This window comes from Homarus americanus, unplaced genomic scaffold (genome assembly GCF_018991925.1).
Source record: "Homarus americanus isolate GMGI-L3 unplaced genomic scaffold, GMGI_Hamer_2.0 scaffold11022, whole genome shotgun sequence".
Lineage (NCBI taxonomy): Eukaryota > Metazoa > Arthropoda > Malacostraca > Decapoda > Nephropidae > Homarus > Homarus americanus.
The window spans coordinates 15434408-15456266 of record NW_024737068.1 but is presented as its reverse complement, the minus strand read 5'-3'; the positions used below and the strand labels follow the sequence as shown (position 1 = coordinate 15456266).

Here is a 21859-nt window from a genome sequence, read left to right as displayed (position 1 = left end):
GAGGGGTCAACCTGTAGGAGGAGGAAAGGTCGACCTGTAGGAGGAGGAAGGGTTGACCTGTAGGAGGAGGTCGACCTGTAGAGGAGGAGGAGGGCGACCTGTAGGAGGAGGAGGGGTCAACCTGTAGGAGGAGGAGGAGGGGTCGACCTGTAGGAGGAGGAGGTGTCAACCTGTAGGAAGAGGAGGAGGGGTCGACCTGTAGGAGGAGGAGGGGTCAACCTGTAGGAGGAGGAGGAGGGGTCGACCATGTCCAATCCGGGACTCTTATGAACCTTTAGCTTTGAGTCTCTTTCTTATAATCTCTTCTGTGAACACAATGTGGGTCAGTGCTGTGTCGTACAGCCTATCCTCAAACACAGGAAGATTGTTCGTACCCTCTCTTGTGAACACCGAGGAAAAGAAGCTGTTCAATGCCTCAGCTTTGTCCTGGTCAGACTCTGCGTACCTACCATCGTCAAGCCTCAAATCCGATACTCCTACTCGTGATTTTAATTTCGAGTTTGCATAACGGCAAAACGCCTTTGGATTTGTCTTGACCTCTCTTGCAACCAGCCTCTGGAACTCATTTTCAGTCCTTCTACACTCTGCCTTTGCTTGGTTCCTGGCTCTTGGGTTTGGTCTTGGGTGTGTACAGTATTTATCGATCAAATGATTTATTTTACTAGCTATGGTATTTAGTGTAGCGTCCGCGTTCTTATGCCTTAGTGAGTCAGACCAGTGAATGCCCCTCATCTACTCCATCATCCCGTCGTAATTTCTCTTGTAATATTTGCACCTTGGCCTGGTTATGTCGTGCACCGAGTAACAATTAAACCCGAAGGATAGCATTACATGGTGGCTGGTGCCAACTGGGGCTAGATGTTCCAGTTTGGCCACCATACCCTCTTCGTTTGTCATGATGAGGTACAGTGGCTTGGGCAATGCGTCGGGTCTTTCACATATTGGAACTGAAAATGATCTCTCAGAGTTTCTACAAAAAGAATAGCGGGGCTATTTAAGTAATTTGGCGTGTGCTCATTGCTCCAGTCGATGTCGCCATAGTTAAAGTCCCCCTTGATAAGGAGGTGGCTTGGGTTGAGCCTCACTGCGTTGTTCATTAAGGCTCTTAAGTTCCTTTGGTTTGGTAAACTGCAGTTTGGGGATCTGTAGATGCACTTGACAATAAGTACATCTCCTCCCTTCGACTTAATTTTACACCACTTTGATTCTTCATAAACATCTTCTCCCTGTACCCTCACCTGGCTTGCTCTTAGGTCTTGCCTAGCATAGATAACCACACCCCTCTTGCAAGTTACTTGAGAAAGGTTCGTAAATAAGTTTTATCCGTCAATTCTGAACTCACGTTCCTCTGGGTCGATTCTCCTGTTCTTGTACAACAGTTTTACAACTCCTACTATATCGTGTCAGTATAGTGTACATGACATTCAAGTCGGAATTTGTTCTCGGTAACGTCTCTGCTCTTGGTAATAACTCCGGATCCCGTCAATTCTCAACAGCTGCAGCATTTGCTAAATACACTGTGTTTTGCAGAGTGTGAATAGAAATGTAATTGTTTACACGGCGCTCGCCTCTTCCTGGGTGGGAGGTAGAGCTGGTGCCTCCTCCTGGGTGGGAGGTAGAGCTGGTGGAGGGTGTACCGCTACTAGTACCCGTCCCTGTTCAACCTCGACTCCTCCCTCCTCTGCTTCAAGTCCTGCATGAGCTTCCTGTGCTGTTCCCTCTGTAATATCATGCGATCTGGGTGAATGAATACATTCCGAAATGTCTCGCTCCTTGCTAAGTTTTTTGCCTGCCGAATAATTTCCCAATTCTTCTCTTCACTCACTAGTGTGATCCTGAGGGGGCGAGGCTTATCCCCCTGCTTTTGTCCCAGCCTCCTCACATCCTGAGGATGGTATGACGTATTCAGAACCTCTGTACAAATACTCTCAATCTGCAACGCGTCGTGAGAGTTGTGAACTCTTGGAACAATCTACCTGAAAGTGCTGTGACGACACCGAGTGTGAGCTCTTTCAAGACCAGACTTGACCAACACCGGAGCGGGTTCAAGTACAATCAGGAGCCGGTGCATGCCCAGTACTTGCCAACAGTGCTCACACTCGGTGCCGTCACAACACTTTCTGGTAGATTGTTCCAAGAGTTCACAACTCTCACTCCGAAAAAGTTTGCCCTCACAGTTTTCTGGACTTGCGACTTCTTCAATCTTGAGCTGTGACCCCATGTGGGGCGAGCGTCCGCCAGCTCCAAGTAAGGACACTCGACTGAGTAGTGCCCCTTGAGATGCTTATACACCTCAACTAGGTCGCCCCTTGCCCGTCTGTAGTATAAGCTAGGTAAGTTCAGGCGCTCCAATCTCTCAGGGTAGCTGAGGTGCCGAAGTGCAGGCGCCATTCTGGTGGCCCTCCTTTGAACATGTTCAACCAACTGACAGTCCCTCGCATATCTCGGGGACCAGACGGAGTGACTACTCCAGATGGGGAAGCACTTCACTCTTGAAGATCGTTACGAGGGACGGACCGTCTAGATATCTGAACGACCTTCTTATAAGACCCAATAATTTATTTGGCTGATTTACCTTCTTCTCGCAATGACCCGAGAATTTCAGCTCATTGTCAACATACACACCTAGGTCCTTCTCACATTCAGTCTCAAATAGTGCAGTCTCTTCATCCCGTTGGGACATATGAAACGCCTCCTTACCGTTGGTACGCCCCAGGTGCATCCTCCTGTTTTTCCCTTTTTTCGGTTCTCCTCGACGAGTTGTTGTTATCTATGTACTGTACTATCATTATGTACACTGTATCTTGCCATGAATAACGGATCATATGCCCACTCGGTCCTTAACACACACACACACACACACACACAAAGAAACTTTCTTTGGGGCGGCAATAAAATGCTGTTCAAGATAGCCCGGCTTGTTGTTTTTTTTAACTATTATTAAATTGCATTTTCATTTCCAGTTCTCATCAACTAATATATCTCTTTGTGCTATCACTGTGTACACTGTATCTCCCTATGAATGGTGGATTGTAGGCACAATTTCAGTCATTGAGAAAGAGCACTTACACACGAGAAAAGAAAGGAAAATTCTTTGTGGCACCTGTAATACGACTTGGTTACTGCTGGCAGAGGTGCCTTAAATGCTTGCTCCAATAGTGAAGGTAGACAGAGTGTCATAACTAATACATATAATATTATCTTGTATACTGAAGGTAGACAGGTAGACAGAGTGTCATAACTAATACATATAATATTATCTTGTATACTGAAGGTAGACAGTGTTTCAAAAAGCGCGTAATAGGACAAAAAATTCCTGAGTAATGAATTCAACCGATAGTAAGTAAATATCGGAATTATAGATAAATGTAATATTTTTTGATAATAATTGGGTAATGTTTTTACATATAGAGCGTAATAATAGATAAAAATAAATATTTGGATGGACAGTGAATGTGGTTGGCATCAGGTGACGTCACATCAGCTGTTGGTGTAAACAAAGTTATCAGTGTCTCTCTCATGTCTCCACTCTTTACTGTTTTATTATGAGATAATCTCCACCAGTACAGTATGCATGATGCTTATGAGGCCATTCCCATCCTGGAGAAACTTCCACTACAGATTGAAGCTGTTACGGCTTATGGTGAGTGAGTTACTGTCAATGGTGAGTGTGTTGTAAGAGTTACGGTCAATGGTGAGTGAGTTACGGTCAATGGTGAGTGTGTTGTAAGAGTTACGGTCAATGGTGAGTGAGTTACTGTCAATGGTGAGTGTGTTGTAAGAGTTACGGTCAATGGTGAGTGAGTTACGGTCAATGGTGAGTGTGTTGTAAGAGTTACGGTCAATGGTGAGTGTGTTGTAAGAGTTACTGTCAATGGTGAGTGTGTTGTAAGAGTTACGGTCAATGGTGAGTGAGTTACGGTCAATGGTGAGTGTGTTGTAAGAGTTACGGTCAATGGTGAGTGTTGTAAAGTTACGGTCAATGGTGAGTGTGTTGTAAGAGTTATGGTCAATGGTGAGTGTGTTGTAAGAGTTACGGTCAATGGTGAGTGTGTTACGGTCAATGGTGAGTTACGGTCAATGGTGAGTGTGTTGTAAGAGTTACGGTCAATGGTGAGTGTGTTGTAAGAGTTACGGTCAATGGTGAGTGTGTTGTAAGAGTTACGGTCAATGGTGAGTGTGTTGTAAGAGTGTCAATGGTGAAGAGTTACGGTCAATGGTGAGTGAGTTACGGTCAATGGTGAGTGTGTTGTAAGAGTTACGGTCAATGGTGAGTGTGTTGTAAGAGTTACGGTCAATGGTGAGTGTGTTGTAAGAGTTACGGCCAATGGTGAGTGTGTTGTAAGAGTTACGGCCAATAATGAGTGTGTTCTAAGAGTTACGGCCAATAATGAGTGTGTTGCAACAGTTAATTTAAACATGTTAGTAACCAAAATTATGAAAAAAATAAAAAGCATGATTAAAAACTGACATTTAATAGATAGTTTACCTGCACAAGTGACCTAACATATAACCCATTTTTGTGAACATTAACGACCTATGTTCAACTAGTTGTATTGAAGACAATTGCTGTTCTTCCTGACTTTGACAAAACTGTAAATTATTTGGCAATTTTGTATTTTCAATTGTCTATTGTTTTTCTTCATGAACACAATGTACTGTCACTCAGAAATCTATCTATACAAAATTGTGTTGAGAAATTATGACAACAGATGAAGGATTTTGACAACCCTACTGAGACAACAGGAGTCACAGTGTTCATACTGACATTCATCGACCCCCCCCCTCAACCCAAGTAAAGATAGTTTTATGAGTGACTGTACATATAACTGCCAGATGTGTTGTTATTTGTTTACAAACATTCACGGTGATGTTTACAATGACGGCTATGTTATATTATTAATCTGAGATACAGCTTTTTGTTCAGATGGTAACTTAGTGGTGGGGACGAGACAAGGCCACCTGCTCATGTACACGGTGACTCCCGGCACCACGCGACGCTGGGACGTGGCTCTTCTCTGCTCCAACAAGAACTTCTCACGCAAGCCAATAGTTCAGGTGGCTGTTATCCCTGAACACCAAATCATTGTGTCATTATCAGGTACTGTACGGTTAATTATCTGATGTGATGTGGATGTTCATGGGTTGTCTCAACACTGTATGCAGTCTGCTTCAAAAAATTTCACAGAGATTGTGTGAAGGCTTATATTATAACAGCAATGTTGTCCTCACTTGTGGGAAACCTCACACATCAACAATGATGCTGTTGTGATACAGCACTGTACTGTATAAGCCTTCATGGAATCTCCTTGAAAATCTGTAGAGTGTACTGTATACATTTTTCTGAGACACCCTGAAGTTATTTAGTCAAGCATCGTCATCATTTTTATTTTCTGACCATTTTCCACTCTTGAACAGTATACTAATTCACACATATTGCACAGATTAATCCTTCACAAATACAGTACTGTGTAAGTTTTATAAATTGGGTAAATTTAACTAATAATTTTAACTAATCACATCTGCTATAGTTCTTTATTCAGCTTTTAAAAGCCCTTAATCTTAGCCTTCAAAGTCAACCCTCAAAGTCAGCCCTTCTTTTTAGCCCTTAAATTTGGGTCTTGAAGAAAGTGACAAAGGTTAGGTTAAAAAAAAAATAGATAATAAAGAATTATTCATTGTTACCTCTACAGGAAAACCTTCATTATCAGCACAGGTTTAATCTGTTAATGTTTCTTTACTTTATTATGTATGTTTCAGATAATGTTGTAAGTGTACATGATCTGACAGCCTTCAATTTGCCTCTACTCTGTACATTATCCCAGACTAAAGGTGCTACTGCCTTTGATCTTGATATTAAGGTGAGTTAACGGTCAGGTGTGCTGTACGTTTGTTGAGCCACAGGAAGTAAAGTATAATGGCGTGTCTTGTCTTTATGTGTTGTTTTATTATACAGTATTTGAGGAACTACAGTAGTGACTTTTAACACAGAGTACAGCCAAGTCTTCATGGATTACTGTAAACCTTAATAATTTTGGATTTGATTATTTCACAATTTAATTTTTTTTTAAACACTGGGCTTTCTAGACAAATATTTGCAATTTCAGAACAAAGTCCAGAATCTCAATTGTGTGATATATGAGATTTTGTTGGTTCATGTGATTACTTGTGGGGTTCACAGTACCGTATGTGTTGGAGGTCACTGTTTGTCTCCGTTCAAGTGGTGACCTGACCCCACCTACTGTACACACCAAAAATGTTTGTTCCTTCAACACTTTATTTATGTGTCATATATTCTTAGCAGCCACAGGTTTTACTGTTAACTTTCTCTAGTTTGTGCTGTTAAATCTTTTTTTTTTTTTAAGATTTTGTTAGATTTAAGGTTTCTTGGAATAGCTTCTAGTGGTGGCTGTAAGAGGAAGTCTCTCAGAATAAGTGAAGCCAAGAGATACAACTGATCAAGGGATGTATCATCATCCCTGCCTGCCTGCCTGCCTCAACACACCCATTACTTTATTGTCTCATATCATAAAGACATTTCCCTCTACTCAGATAGTTTATTACTCAACATAAGTGGTCAGTAATTAGTAACACATGAAGGAAAACAAAAATATTCACCAGACTTCTTAAAAGATAAAAAATAATTATATAGCTGATGTTTTGTCTGTGCAGCATCACGTGTCGTTGACGGGGGATGGCGTGGTCACTGTGCGTCTGGTGGTGGCCGTCAGACGCAAGCTTCAGCTCTTCTACTGGAAAGCCAGAAAATTTCATCAGCTTCGCGAAGATCTGGCCTTACCGGATGTGCCCCGAGCTTTAACCTGGTGCATGGAAGCTATTGCTGTAGCCTTTAAACATGAGTATTGGCTGGTCAAGGTAAACATCTGTCGCTCCATTTCTCCTCTATGGTTCCAAATACACAAAATGAAAGTCCTTTTACTGTTTTCTTTACTTATACAGCAATCACTGGGAGCTTTTTCACACACTTGCAGGTCAGGTCAGGTCAGGGCATTGTGAGAATAGACCAATAGAAATAGGAAGGATCATTTCAACTGTGATGTCACGATAAAGCGTCAGGTCAAGCACATACACACACACAGCTCCCTTCCTGTCACCTCGCTGCATGATGGACCTCACTGATTAAACATGTACAGGAAGGTGGCATCACACAGCAACTAACTAATTCCTGTCCAGGTATTTTTGTCTCATAATAACCTACATATTCACTGGAAAAGTGCTGGACTAACAGGTTTGAAATATTACTTGTCCGGCCCCTAGTCCAGGCTCCTCTCATCTGGGGTAATAGTTGGGGGATTCTTTAGTGTAGAGTTTTAAATTATTAGATATTAATTAGTTTGATGATTTCAGCTGACAGGTGAACAGAAGGAACTGTTTGCCACCGGTCGCAGCCAAGAGCCCCTCATAACTAGAATGGTGGACGGGGAGCAGTTAGCTTTGGCTCATGACAAGGAATCTATCTTTGTTGATGCTGATGGGAATGCCACTTGCAGTTATACACTTAAGTGGGTAGAACAACCACTTTCTCTAGGTAAGTTATTTAATTTTTCTTGCATTTTATCATTAAAAACATTTAAGTGAGTCACAACGTATTATTTCATAATTTTTGTTCTTCGTGGCTACATTTTCTATCAGTTATCAGCGTAGACTAACACACTGTACAATACTTTTCCCCTATTTAATGTATTTTTTCTCTAAATTAAATACATTACCACACTAAAGTATACTGTAGTTATAATAAAAGAATGCATAAAAACTAACAATTATATAATAAATTGTAGAAAAAATATGACAGTAATGTTGGTGTTCTCAATCCTACGCTTAATTACCACTGAGTCAGTAGTTATTACAGGGCAGTGTTTTTCAGGAACGTAACTGCCGTTATTTTTCCTTTTAACTTTTCCTAGATTTATTTTTTTAGGGTGTGAAATTATGGTACTGTACAATGTTTTACCAGTGACTCCCCAAAAAAATTCATGTACGGTAGGATAATTTTTTTTTAGTACAAATTACGGAAAAACTTTGGTACAGTACCTCACTGCTCCCTGGCCGGAGGTTTACTGATGTTCTACCTATTCATTTGAGGTTCTTTTGTATGGAATATATTCTGATTGTGTCTCCTGATAGTGCAAAGCAAAACATACATCTCCATTAGCCGTAACAACTGGTGCAGAGTACTTCTGGGTATGAGAGCCTTCTGGGTGACCAAACGACTCTCTCAAAGCCGGAAAAAAATCCCATCCCAAGATTTTTCTGGGTAACGGGAAAATTTTCCTGGAAGTTCCATAAACTATGCATTACATCAGCTCTTGAACCTGGAAAGAAATCCCCCATCCCCGTAATTTTTCCGGGTACCGGAATTATCCAGTATGATGCATTATTTCATTGCTCAAAGTCGGAAAAAATCCCCCATCCCAGGAATTTTCATCTCTCAAACCCGGATTAAGAATTCCTCGTCCCTGGAATTTTCCGGGTCCTGGGAAATTTTTTCAGAATATTCCAGAAAATGTGCTCCTCGGAAAATCGTTCCCAAAGTCAGAATTTTCCGGAAAATTCCAGCTTTGGGAACGATTTTCTGAGATAATTTCAATTCCGGTTATCGGAGAGTTCCTGTTAAGAGGGATTCTGGCAATCAGAGATATTACTTATTTATTATTGCATTCCAACATCAATGCAGTATGGTAATTTTGCTAAAATATAATTAATATTAAAATGCATTTAATTGTTATGTGAAACTTTATTTTAATTATATTCATTTTTTTCAGCATATGACAAACCATACTTGATAGCCATCTTGCCTAAGAATATAGAAATAAAGACGACAGAACCTCAAATTACTGTACAGGTCCTCAACTTAGACAAACCCAAGCTCCTGGCTGTGGGGCAGTCAACCAAGTAAGGCACCCTAACCTAACCTAACCAAGTTAGACACTCTAACCTAACCTAATCTAACCAAACCTCACTTAATCTAGCCAAGTAAGGCACTCACTTATCACTAGACTCAGAACATATTACAACAATCTCTGTTATTGTCAGAAAATCAAACCAACTGACAACATACAGTACACATTTATGCTCTGGTGTTGTGGTATTAAGTCATCATATATTGTTGTTGTTATTGTAGGCCGAGCTGCTTCAGGTGTGGATGAGTATGGCAAATTTACCTGTTTTGATGCCAAGAGGTCTTAGCAATGCCATCATATGTGTGTGTGTGTGTTAAAACACTTATGTAAATTAAATCTTAAGTAAGATTACCTTTATATATAAAGTCAGATTGCCTTTATATATATTAAATCCTAATGTCAGATTGTGTTATTCAACCTCAATGTCAGATTACCGTACTTTACAGAGGGAAGAGTCAGGTGTACATAGCGTCGTCATCACATGTCTGGTGTTTACACTCCATCCCCATCAACCAACAGATTCCGCAACTCCTCGGAGAAAAACAATTCGGGTTGGCGCTGAAACTTGTGGTACGTCATCAATTATGACAAAACATAAAGGAATATTTAGTGATACAGTTTGTTCTTTGTAATGTGGACTAAGGACACAGATTTGATATAATTGGGTAGGAAATAAGGTTAGTACAGGACAGTCTTGTATGTGCATAGTTGTATCTGGAGAGTATCTGTAATACTGTACCAGATAAATCATAATGCTGAAATCCAACTGTTGCGTGTGTGTCTTATCTTCTAGTCTCAATGGGGTTTTAGTGACACGTGAAACTTAAGCGCAGTAATTAATATATTGTGGATACTAATATATTTATCATTTCACCTCTTATCAGTTTTATCAGCTATTTAGGCAGTTGGTCTGTTCTCTGTAAGGAACTTTATTGTCTAGTATTAGTACAGGAGGAAACTGTAGTACCCGGAGAAAACTTGCCAAGTTTGGTAGTGTCACACTGTTTAATACCCTTCTCACATCTGTCTGGGGCTGGGAATTGAACCCAGGACACATTGGTGAGAGATACTCGTGGCAGCGCTTTACAGTACCACCACCTCCGCATGTTCCTGATAACTGGCTAATGTTATTATGACATAATGTCTCATAAGCTGTTTTCTCCGGCACAGGATGTCTGGGATGAAGATGAGGATGCCAAGACTCAGATGCAGAAACACATCCAGCACCTACAAGCTATTCATCTCTTCTGTAGTAAAAGTTACCCAGATGCCATGAAACTCTTCTTCACTCTCAACACAGGTCTGGTGAAGCTTTAGTGATTTTTGCTGAAGTTTGAACATTTTCTTAACCCTTAAATGGCTACCATCATTTGTGGAATTAGCTGTAGGGATGGTGACTGTCACTGTCATCTATTTTGTAGGATTATACTTTATGTTTCACTCTACATAATTCTATACAGTATGTGTACGTAACCCCTTGTGTATGGGGCTCCTCTCTGCTGAAGAAAATCAACTGGGATTAGTAAAGTAAAATTCTAAAAGTGGTGACCTATAGTGAAGAGGTTGAAGACAACATCCTGTAGTGAACAGATCTAGTGACACATAATGACTACTGAGAGAAAGTACACACTAAGTAATGTTTTTTTGTGTTAAGATAACTTTTATATATGAGAAGATTGGATTATGTCATTGATTATGTTGGAGAGATAATGTATTGGGCTGGTGTGGACTTAAAGATACTGCACACAACAAGGGAGTCTCCTTTAAAGAGTACAACATGTTGATAATACACTAGCTCTTCAGTCTTCATTTATAGTGGTGTGGTCACAAAGCTTCATTATGATGGTGTTCTCACAAAACTTCATCATGATGGTGTGATCACAAAGCTTCATTATGATGGAGTTGTCACAAAGCTTCATTATTATGGTATGGTCACAAAGCTTCAGTATCGAATTGTAGTGAGCTTTTTCACTTAATTCACCTCTCATTTATAAGGTGGCATGTCAGGAACAGTCCCCCCATCTTAACTCCTTTGTTTGAACTACAGTAATACCCCGATTTACGAGGTTTCGCTTTACGCGATTCTACATTTACGCGGTACCTCGCCAGAAACGGAATTTCATTTTATGCGGTGCATCTACTCATATACGCGGGTGAAGTATAATTTTTTTATTTAGCTCATAAAATTCATACAAATTATCCGGCCAGAATATAATTTACATTGCTGGAATTCTTACAATATGATGATCATTTTGAATATAAACATCATGGATTTTGCATTAGACATACAAATTTTAGATCTAATATAATAATTTGGTTTACACAAAGCAAATATTTTATCTTTTGTGCAAAATATATGAAGTTTACATTCAGAATATTCCCTGACCTGTAAGGAATCCAGAAATGTCAATTATATTATCCTAACTTTAGGCTGAGGTATTATTTATTACTAAAAATGTAAATATACTGTTTTCTCCCAAACATTTCTCTGATATGGAGGGAAGGTGGGGGGTAGGGAGGGAGGGAGAGACCCAGCGATCGTGGGAAGAGGGGGAGACAGAGGTGGGGTATTTTGATTGACAGATAGTGTCTGGGTGACGTATATTTTTTTTTATCTAGTGAAGATATTTGTTTTTGCTCATAAAATTCATACAAATTACCCAGCCGGAATATAATTTACATTGCTGGAATTCTTGCAATATGATGATCATTTTGAATATGAACATCATGGATTTTGCATTAGACATACAAATTTTAGGTCTAATGTAATGATATGGTTTACACAAAGCAAATATTTTATCTTTTGTGCAAAATATATAAAGTTTACATTCAAAATATTCCCTGACCTGCAAGGAATCCAGAAATGTCAATTATATTATCCTAACTTTAGTCTGAGGTATTATTTATTACTATACCTTAAAATCTAGTGTTTTCACCCAAACATTTCTCAGAGAGGGAGGAGCCAGCGAGCTTGGGAAGGGAGAGGGGGGGGGGGAGTTGAGTCCATTATTTGAATGGACATTAACCTGGCGACTGTATTTCTCTTAAATATTAATTGTGTATGCATACCATCATAAAATTAAGATGTTATTTTTACTACAACACAGGTATTGTGTCGGAAAAAGTGGAGTTTGGGGGTTGGGCCAGTCTCTATTGGAATTAATCCCATATGTTCTGTTGTTCACTTTACGCAGTTTTCACTTTCCGCGGTACCCCATGGGTTCAACTGACCGCGTAAATCGGGGTACTACTGTATTTAAGTATCTTATATTATTGCAAATGTGTATAGTATTGTATAGTATAATTGAGGAGCACAGTAGGGCAAGCACCGGTATGCCAGAAAACAATACGTACGATGTCATTCACAAGTATCAATTAAATCTGCTACAGTCTGCCACTTAATCACTTCAATAGCTTCACTGGTTCCAATGTTATGGCAATTTAAATGTTTGCTAACATTAACTGCATTTTTCTCTTTTTCATTTCCGCTGCTTGTCTACCTTTGGTTCTGTGTGCCTTAATTATAAGCACAAGATGGTGTCCTCTGTGGTACTACACATACACCACAACACAAATTATCACATCCACAGATCTTCCATTTGTTATTGGCATGTATCCGGACATGGTTCCCGAGGAGTACCGTAGCCGACTCCGTTACCCGTACCCCATCCCGGCACTCAGTGGAGCGGACTTAGAGCAAGCACTCCAGGCTCTAATTCACTTCCTGTTAGAGGTCAGTACAGTACTTAGTGTTAAGATAAACTTTAAAATGAGGGAATGTTTTGGTGAGTGGGTTAAGGCTTGTATAACATTTAATGGATTATTTTACCACTTATCAGCTTACTGTACTAGCTATTCTGGTGTTCTTTGTTACAACCTTCATTATTCTGTGTTAGTACAGGAAGAAACTGTTGTACCTGGAGAAAACCTGCCAAGTTTAGTAGTGTAACACTGGATAACACCCTTCTCACAACTGTCCTGGGTTAGGGATTGAACCCAGGACATATGTTGAGAGGCAGGCATGCCCACCACCGATCAGAGTGTTGTCTGGGTGGTACAGCACATGAGAAGTGTAAAGATATTGTACTGTATGTATCTTACTGTAGCAATGTTTAAAACACACTCAACTGAACTTTCCATTTTGGGATTTATTGTGTTCATTCATCAAGTTTTATTTTTATTTACTTTATTTTTTGTTTATGATTTGACATAAGAAAGATCCCGTACAAAACAATATATTATGAGAATAGACAAGTAGGTCGTAAGCAGCTATCAAACAGGGAGGTACTACCGCCTGGGAAGATATTGGAAGCATAATGTGTTGTCTAATGGTAGACCCTGCTGCCATATGGCATCACGAAAATTGTGACCAAGTCCCAGGTTGCTGATCTGACTTTTGCCTCATTTACACACAATTGCAGGGTCTCAATTGTTTCTCTTACTATTGATAACACAACATACATACTGTATATTGTTTCTCACTTTTGATTTTTTTTTCTTAATTTTTTGCATTTCTTTATGGTTCTTTATTATCATCATCATCATCATCATCATCATCATCATCATCATCATCATCATCATCATCATCATCATCATCATCATCATCATCATCATCATCATCATCATCATCATCATCATTATTATTATTATTATTATTATTACATTTTCGCCCCCCAGGCCCTGATGTGGGTCAGTGACCTGTGCCCGGGTGGGCTAATTCCCGTAAAAAAAAAAAAAGATTAAAATTATGTTTTATTGAAATTTTAGTGACAGAAGTTTTGAAGATGTTAGTAACATTAGTTATAATGTTATAGATGCGTCATCAGCTGTGTAGCAGTGATAGTGAAGCTCGCACTGAAGATGTCGGTGACAACAAGTTCTCCTCTTCGGCAGCTGTGGCGGCAAGTTTAAAGTCTCGCAATGAGAAACTCCAGATCATTGACACAACATTGTTGAAGTGTTATGTGCAGGTGAGGAAAACATGTGTAAATATAGCTCCATTGTTGACCATTTTTGGATACAGAGCATTAGAGTGTTGTCTTAGTCCACACGACACTACCAACCTCAATAGGTGTCCATGATAACTGTTCTGTCATTAACATCACTGAGAGGGTAGGGTTGTGCTCATTAACATTATAGAGGAGAAGTTTTAGTCAAGTTTATAGTGGAATATTTATGCTCTTATGTACAGTATATCTTCTATTTATTCATTTTCTTCTCTTCTCCACAGACCAATGACAGCCTTGTTCAGCCTCTGCTTCGGATGCGTGATAGCCGTGTGAGTGTAGTGGAAGGGGAGCGCGTTTTACGCCACTCCCACAAGTACCCGGAGCTCGTCCTGCTGCTACAGACTCGTGGTCTTCATCAACGAGCTCTTCAACTGTTGATCAGGCATGCTAAGAGACCTGACTCACCCCTGTGTGGCCACCAACACACTGTCAACTATTTACAGCATCTTGGTACAGTATAACCAAATTGTGTTCACATATTCATATAGTTTTTTATACAGTACTATATACAGGTTGACAACCCTTTATCCGAAATTCCAAAAACCGAAAAGCTCTGAAAACCGAAAAAAAAATTGTGGAGCAATTTTTTTTTTCAGCCCACCGGACGAGTCACTAACACACATCGGGGCCTGGGGGGTGAAAATGTAATAGTAATAATAATTATAATAATAATAATAATAATGATAATACAGTAATACGGTAATAATAATTATTCATAGTAAATAAGATTTTTAATAAAAAATACACAAAAATGAAATAAGAATGATAACAATAATAATAATAACAATAATACTGTAATAATAAAATAATAATAATAATAATAATAATAAAGAAATACAAGAATGAAAAAAAGATCAAAAGTGAGAAACACGACCTAGACCTATGAATTATTATTAATATAATTATTATTATTATAATTATTATTATTATTATTATTATTATTATTATATTTTAGCCCCCAGGCCCCAATGTGGGTCAGTGACCTGTGCCCGGGTGGGCTGATCCCTATAAAAAAAAAAAAACTAACCATTCTGAAAACCAAAAAATTCCAAAAACTGAAATGCATCTGGTCCCAAGGAATATTCGTAGTAGGATCCGTTCGTTTTAGCATACCCCGTTTTAGCCGATTGTCCGAATTAACCGATTTAGGGGTTAATATTGCATTATATCTCGAAGTCATTGTTTTCGTCACGATTTTATCCCACTTTCCACTGTAATACGTACGTAATTTCAGCAAAAATATGACATTTCCGTGAATGTATTATATCAAGCACAGTATGAATAGAATATCATTGTAATATAACAGTATTTTAACCGAAAACTATTAAAAAAACGAATAACATCTCAAGAACATCGGAAGCTTAGGTAAAGTCTTTTGTTTTCATCATGTATTATTTCCTATTTTACATTGAAATACATCATGTTTCAGCAGAACTACTATTTATTTCCAAGAATATATTCATTCAGGCGCAGTTTAGGTAAAATATACGTGTGATGTAACAGTTTTTTAACTGAAAACGATTCGAAAAACACGTGTACCCTCTAGCCCTGTTCAAGGAGAGGACTGGGAGAAGCTGTTTGGTGCTGCAGACGATGACAAGGAAAATGATTTGGATGGATTTTAATAAAAATATTCAGAAATATGGTACAGTACTCCCTCTTTATCGACGGATTTTTTATCGACGGATTATTTAGACGGATTTTTATTTTGGCTTTATTTGAACTCTGCGGGCCTTGTTTGTACTTTCGCCGCTAGGCGGCACTAGTGGCGTGACTAGCGTCTACCCGCGGCCCACCTTCCCTGAACACAGACATCAGGCTTTTAATAAGCCTCAATCATCACACTTGTATATACTGTATATACTGTATTGTTTACTGTAAGGACCGATGTTCACTTCAATAAATGAAATCGTAAGTTTGCTAGTATTTTTGTCCACTTATTATATTATTATTTATACACTATTATTTAAGGTTATGTGTAAAGGAAACGCATTAATGCTTAAAGGTACATTTATTCAACATATGCTAATAATAGTTAGAAAAATTACGTAACCATCACGGTATCGACGGTTTCTTTATCGACGGCCGTCTACAGAACGTAACCCCCGTCGATAAAGAGGGAGTACTGTATTGCAATATTTATTCAAGTCAATTAGGATAGAATATTATTGTAATACAACAGTTTTTTAACTGAAAACCAATCGAAAAGCGATTACGGGAACATCTTTTGAACGAAAGAATGCGAAAGTCATTGTTTCGTCACGATTTTATCCCACTTTCCACTGTAATACGTACGTCATTTCCGCAAAAATATTACATTTCCGTGAATGTATTATATCAAGCACAGTATGAATAGAATACCATTGTAATATAACAGTATTTTAACCAAAAACTATTAAAAAAACGAGTAACTTCTCTTGAACATCGGAAGGTTAGGTAAAATCTTTTGTTTTCGTCATGTATTTTATCCTATTTTACATTAAAATACATCACGTTTCAGCAAAACTACTATTTATTTCCGAGAATATATTCATTCAGGCGCAGTTTAGGTAAAATATATGTGTGATGTAACAGTTTTTTAACTGAAAACGATTCGAAAAACACGTGTACCATCTAGCTGATGCTCAACAGCTGGTGGTGCGTCATGCGTCGTTGTAAACAATAGGAGGTTGAAGTAGATTACCGGGTATTATATTAAGTGTGAAATATCGAAAAGGTTTTTATTACCGGTATTTTTTGTAGATCAATGAGAACTGTGATACCGTATATGATATGATAAGTTAGCCTGTGCTAAGAACTTCAACATAGACTACTGAAAACACAGGTAATTTTGCCTATTGCAAGTTGGTGAGCTTCATTTGCTGAAGGAACTGCACAACTTTTCATTACTAATTGGTACATATTTTATGTTTCCATTGTTTACTGGCAGTAAATGGTAAATATTTTTCATGTCTGAAGCTAAAAGTTGCATCCCCCCCCCCCCACACTAGTGGTGATGTTACATTTAACCAAAAAGATGCTGGTGTTTTATCTCAGCAGTGGGTAGATAATATTCCTACAAATCTTTAAAAAAAAAAGAAAAAAAAAAAGAGGTTCAGATTTTGTCCGAATTATTCTAAATCTGGATTACAGTGGTCCCTCGGTTAACGAGCACAATCCGTTCTAGAAGGTTGCTCGTTAACCGAAACCATTGTTTCAATGGGTTTTGGGTAATTGGTTCCAGCTCACCGAAAATTGCCTAAATTCAACTAAAAAGGTAGAAAAGTACACTTACTTTGAGGTGTGTATGTAGAAGGCTCCTGGATGATGATGATGATGGGAATTAGAATGGGGGTGGAGGAGAAGGGAGAAGAGAAGGCATTGGGGTGCAAGAGAAGTCACCCCATGCTGCCATTTCACCCATAAAATTTTAGTTCTCTTGGTGTAATTCAAGATTATTTTCTTTAAATCAACACTGTACTGCATTATATATTGTCAATATGTAAAATAAATTTCAAAATGACCAAAAATTTGCTTGCAGCAAGGTCTACCATTACACAACACATTATGCTTCCAATATCTTCCCAAGCGGTAGTACCTCCCTGTTTGATAGCTACCTACTACCTACTAATTATTATGAATGTGTTTAATTATTACATTAGTGAGTAGAGAAAGCTGTGTCAATTCTGTTTATAGTAATGTACAGTAATATATGTACACTTGGCCACTCTAATCCAAGGTAATAAATAAGCCGTGTTACTTTATGGTAATGTACTGTACTGTACAATCTGGGACACGATCTTCACTCGGAAAATCCAACAGCTTTCAAAATACAAATGTGTGACCATTTGACATCATTAACTGGATTCATAATTACAAACTCCTCACTCCAGACCCCAGCCTCTGTGACTCATCAACTGTTAAGAATAAAGTTAGTATTGCATTATGCTGACTCCCTAGTACAGTGCCCAGGCTGGGCCCAGCCACACAGTTATTGTTGTACAGGTAGTAATTACTCGTAACCTCTGCTGCAGTAATTCAATAAACCGTCAATATTTTTAACTTTTTTGTTTTAAAATTTGACTTATTTTGGATAGCTGTCGATCACCTACTGTTTTTATAACTTTTACAAAATAGGCCAAATCTATATTGTGTGGTGTAACCTTATACTAGTGTATTGTGTGGTGTAACCATATAGTGATGCACTTGTCATGTGAGAAGAGCAGGGTGATGCCAGCCTCACCCTCAGAGTGTCACAAGTGCACACATGTATCATATATATTTTTATGAGGTTTTTTATGTTTTATTATTATTTGTTTTGTGTTTCAGGACCTCAACACATAGATCTAATATTTGAGTATGGGGGCTGGGTGTTAAAGTCACACCCTGAAGATGGGTTGAAAATATTTATTGGGGACAAGTCAACGTCAGGCGAAGTGGATCAGCTGCCACGACCCAAAGTTCTCAATTTTCTCAAGAAAACAGAGAAAACTCTTGTAATCCCATATTTGGTAGGTGATCAATATTATTTATTTTATCTTTTCACCACTTGTCACCTTATTAGTCATTTGGTCAGTTAGTCTGTTCTTTGTTACATTATTATGAGCTTTACTGCCTGGTGTTAGTACAGTACAGGAGGAAACTATAGTACCCAGAGAAAACCTGCCATGTTCGGTAATGTCACACTGGATAACACCCTTCTCACATCAGTTCTGGGCTGGGGATTGAAACCAGGACACAAGTGTGAGAGATACATTTGTCACCTGTGCAGTACCTACCAACACTTTAATACACAATATCTTGATCTGTCTTAATTCTTGTCTGGGTTGATGGATAACCTTGTGTTTCCCCAGCCAGCCAGCCAGCCAGGACTGCTCCCAGACATCATGCAACTCTTGCTCCTCGTCCACTTAAGACTTTTTTTTTCTCTTTCCACTTATCACTTACTAACCATTTGGGTGGTTGGGCTATCCATTATTAGTGATAACTCTTAATATTGTACTGCATCCCCCATACTGTACTCGTCTTTCTGCATTGCTTTAAGATACTGTATGATAGACAACATATTTCCATGGATGCTGATTTATTTGTACACCTTTCTCTCTTCTTTTTTCCAATACAATTTCTGGTAGTTTTATGATGTTGGGACATAATATTGGGAAGTTTGTTCAGTGTTGGGTCATGAAGTCATAATAAAAACACAAACTGAGAAACACAAAATTTGAGAGTTTAATTTTATTAAGAATTTACCAGGAGGTTGTGATTAATATTTGAATACTGTACCTGTATACTGTACAATAAATTGTCTGTTATGATATACATTTACAGGTATCCCTTGCTGTATGAATGTTCACTCCATTAATACAGTACAAATATTCTATTCTTACACCTCTTTCTCACTATATGGAAGCTATTTTTGCTCATACCAATATTTTCCCATAAGGTTTTATACAAAATTTGTATTTTTTATTTTTTTATGTGTTGGCTACTAAATTATAGCATACTGTACTGTAATCAGGAATTTTTTTCTTATTTGTGAACATAATTCATTTTTTGAGGAACAGTATGATATATATATTTTGTTCATTGGGGTAAACTAACCCATTCATATACTGTACCAATGGATACTGCTAACTGTACATAGTTTCTTATATTAATAGGAACATGTACTACAAGAGTGGGGGGACACGACACCTTTACTACACAACGAACTCATTCACCAGTACCGTGATATAGTGGTGGCACCTTTTACTTCTAGTGACCCAGCAAATGTGGAGGAGGTAAGCTCTTCATATTAAACTTATTTCAAGGTACAGTAATTGGTCATCAATGTCACTTGTTTTTTATTAGTCTTACTTAGAAGGGATGGCTCCTTCTCCATCTCAAAGGTGCTCAGCGAGAGAAGTTCAGTGCATGGTGGTGGACTTTCTAAATTGTTAATTGCAAAAGAGGTACGTACTTAACCACTTGTGATTTTTAAATAAATGTGGGATTTTATATTATATTAATTTTAGTAGTACAGGTTGTACCTCTCTAGTCCGGCATTCTGTGGTCCGGAAACTCCTGTGGTCCGGAACGATTTAAGTTTGTCCAATAGGTAGATAGGCAGCTTCTTTTTTTTTTTTTACTTATCTGAATTATTATTATTATTACAGGAGTATTAAATTTTTGCCCCTCAGGCCCCAATGTGGGTCAGTGACCTATGCCCGGGTGGGCTAATCCCCGTAAAAAAAAACAACAAAGCCGCGGGAAATTAAGGTTTGTTTACATCCGGCAGTTCGGCTGCTCTCTCTCTCTCTGCTTGTCTATACAGAGTACAACATTTAACCCTTCAATATATATGAGCAGTAAATAAATGTTGCTTTCATATTCTTATGTAGAGTAATGACGATATGTTTTCACATGTGCGCACTTACATACGAGCAGTCTCACTTTTTTTTTACCATTAATGGTTAGCTACTTATATTGTTCCATTTATTAATATTAAATAACATTACAGGTACTTCAAACAACCATATTAATTTTTTTACATTAATTTTACTACAGCTAAAATCAGGGTCTTATTTTCTTCAGTTTTATATGTAGAACCAATCAGTCACTGGTTTCGTAAGCTTTAGCATAAACAATGCCGGCAGCCGTCTCGTCTCCTCTAATATTCCACGTATTATTAATAAATTGTATTGTTAATTTTGCACACACGTACATTAATTCAATAAAAACAAATTCAGAATCATTAATTAAAATATATATAAACAGTAAATAAGTGTTGCTTTTATATTCTTATGTAAAGTAATGACGATATGTTTTCACGTGTGCGCACTTACATATGCGATCTCTCTTTTTTCTTTACCATTATCGTTAGCTACATCTATTATTCCATTTATTAACATTAAATAACATTACTTAAAACAACCATATTAATTTTACTACAGCTACAACCAAGGTCTTATTTTCTTCAGTTTTATATGTAGAACCAGTCAGTAACTGGCTTTGTAATCAATGAAAACAATGCTGTGTCATTTCCTCGTGTGTTTTAATATTCTACGTATTATTAATGAATTGTATTGCTCATTTTGCACACATAAACATTAATTCAATAAAAAAGACATTCAGTAATAAACAATAATGAATCTTTTGTACATAAGAGAAATGACGCTGTTTACACGATTATGCACGTTGTCTGCACGTTGGCGGGCCGTTCAAACCCGTCGAAATTCAAGTTTCCGTCATCAAAATTTATTTTTTTTTTTTTGTGTTCCAATAAAATACTTTAAGAATTAAAAACTCGTGAAATTTGAGAAGCTACTATACGACATTTAACCCTTCAATATGTCTTCAAAGAGACCATGATGTAGAGAAAGTGGTGCTAGTGCTTCCAAGCATAAGCACAAGTCACTATCTATCCAGGAAGAGGGTAAATTTCCATGGTCCGGCAATTTCCATGGTCCGGCACCGGTCAGGTCCCGAGGTTGCTGGACTAGAGAGGTACAACCTGCATTTGAATTTATTAGAATTTTATTTAATTTATATCAAAGTTTTAAATTATAAGTTTCATTTTGTGTGTCAATTGGCCACAGGCTGCGTGACCAGATATTTTACTCATCAGTTAATCAACCACTCTAACTCAGAAAATATATTTAACCTTAGAATTGTTTCAAAGCAGAGTGATTTAAGCTCACGTGAATAAACCAACGATGAATTTGGATAACATTATATCTCTTGGTTTAACTCATCATTTTATAAGTCTGGTCTAGCAGCAGCCATTACTAAACAACACAAATTCATTCTATTTTTTTTATTTTTTTAGGAGAAGGGAAGAAGAAAAATTGTGTGTGAGAAACTTCTAAAATTCCTCAACGAATCCAAGTATTACACAGCAGCGACTCTCCTTATTCATTTTCCTTATGATGGTAAGTCTCTTTTAATATCTCCTATGTACTATGTTCTCTA

The 21859-nt window shown here is 38.0% G+C and overlaps 1 protein-coding gene across 2 annotated transcripts in view; it reads left to right on the top strand.

Moving 5' to 3' along the window:
* LOC121873001 (vam6/Vps39-like protein) overlaps positions 1-21859 on the top strand; it is a 44977-nt gene that overhangs the window by 2095 nt on the left and 21023 nt on the right. Inside the window, exons 3-16 of one of the 2 annotated variants that reach the window (XM_042376234.1) lie at positions 3565-3643; positions 4928-5101; positions 5761-5861; positions 6673-6876; positions 7369-7549; positions 8784-8913; positions 9368-9491; positions 10092-10221; positions 12512-12654; positions 13736-13891; positions 14152-14380; positions 18239-18420; positions 19570-19689; positions 21717-21819. In XM_042376234.1, coding sequence (XP_042232168.1) covers positions 3571-3643; positions 4928-5101; positions 5761-5861; positions 6673-6876; positions 7369-7549; positions 8784-8913; positions 9368-9491; positions 10092-10221; positions 12512-12654; positions 13736-13891; positions 14152-14380; positions 18239-18420; positions 19570-19689; positions 21717-21819 — 2050 coding nt within the window. In that variant the 5' untranslated portion in view covers positions 3565-3570. Of the gene's footprint in view, positions 1-3455; positions 3644-4927; positions 5102-5760; positions 5862-6672; positions 6877-7368; positions 7550-8783; positions 8914-9367; positions 9492-10091; positions 10222-12511; positions 12655-13735; positions 13892-14151; positions 14381-18238; positions 18421-19569; positions 19690-21716; positions 21820-21859 lie in introns of those variants that run through there. The other variant, XM_042376235.1, reaches the window with a different exon arrangement.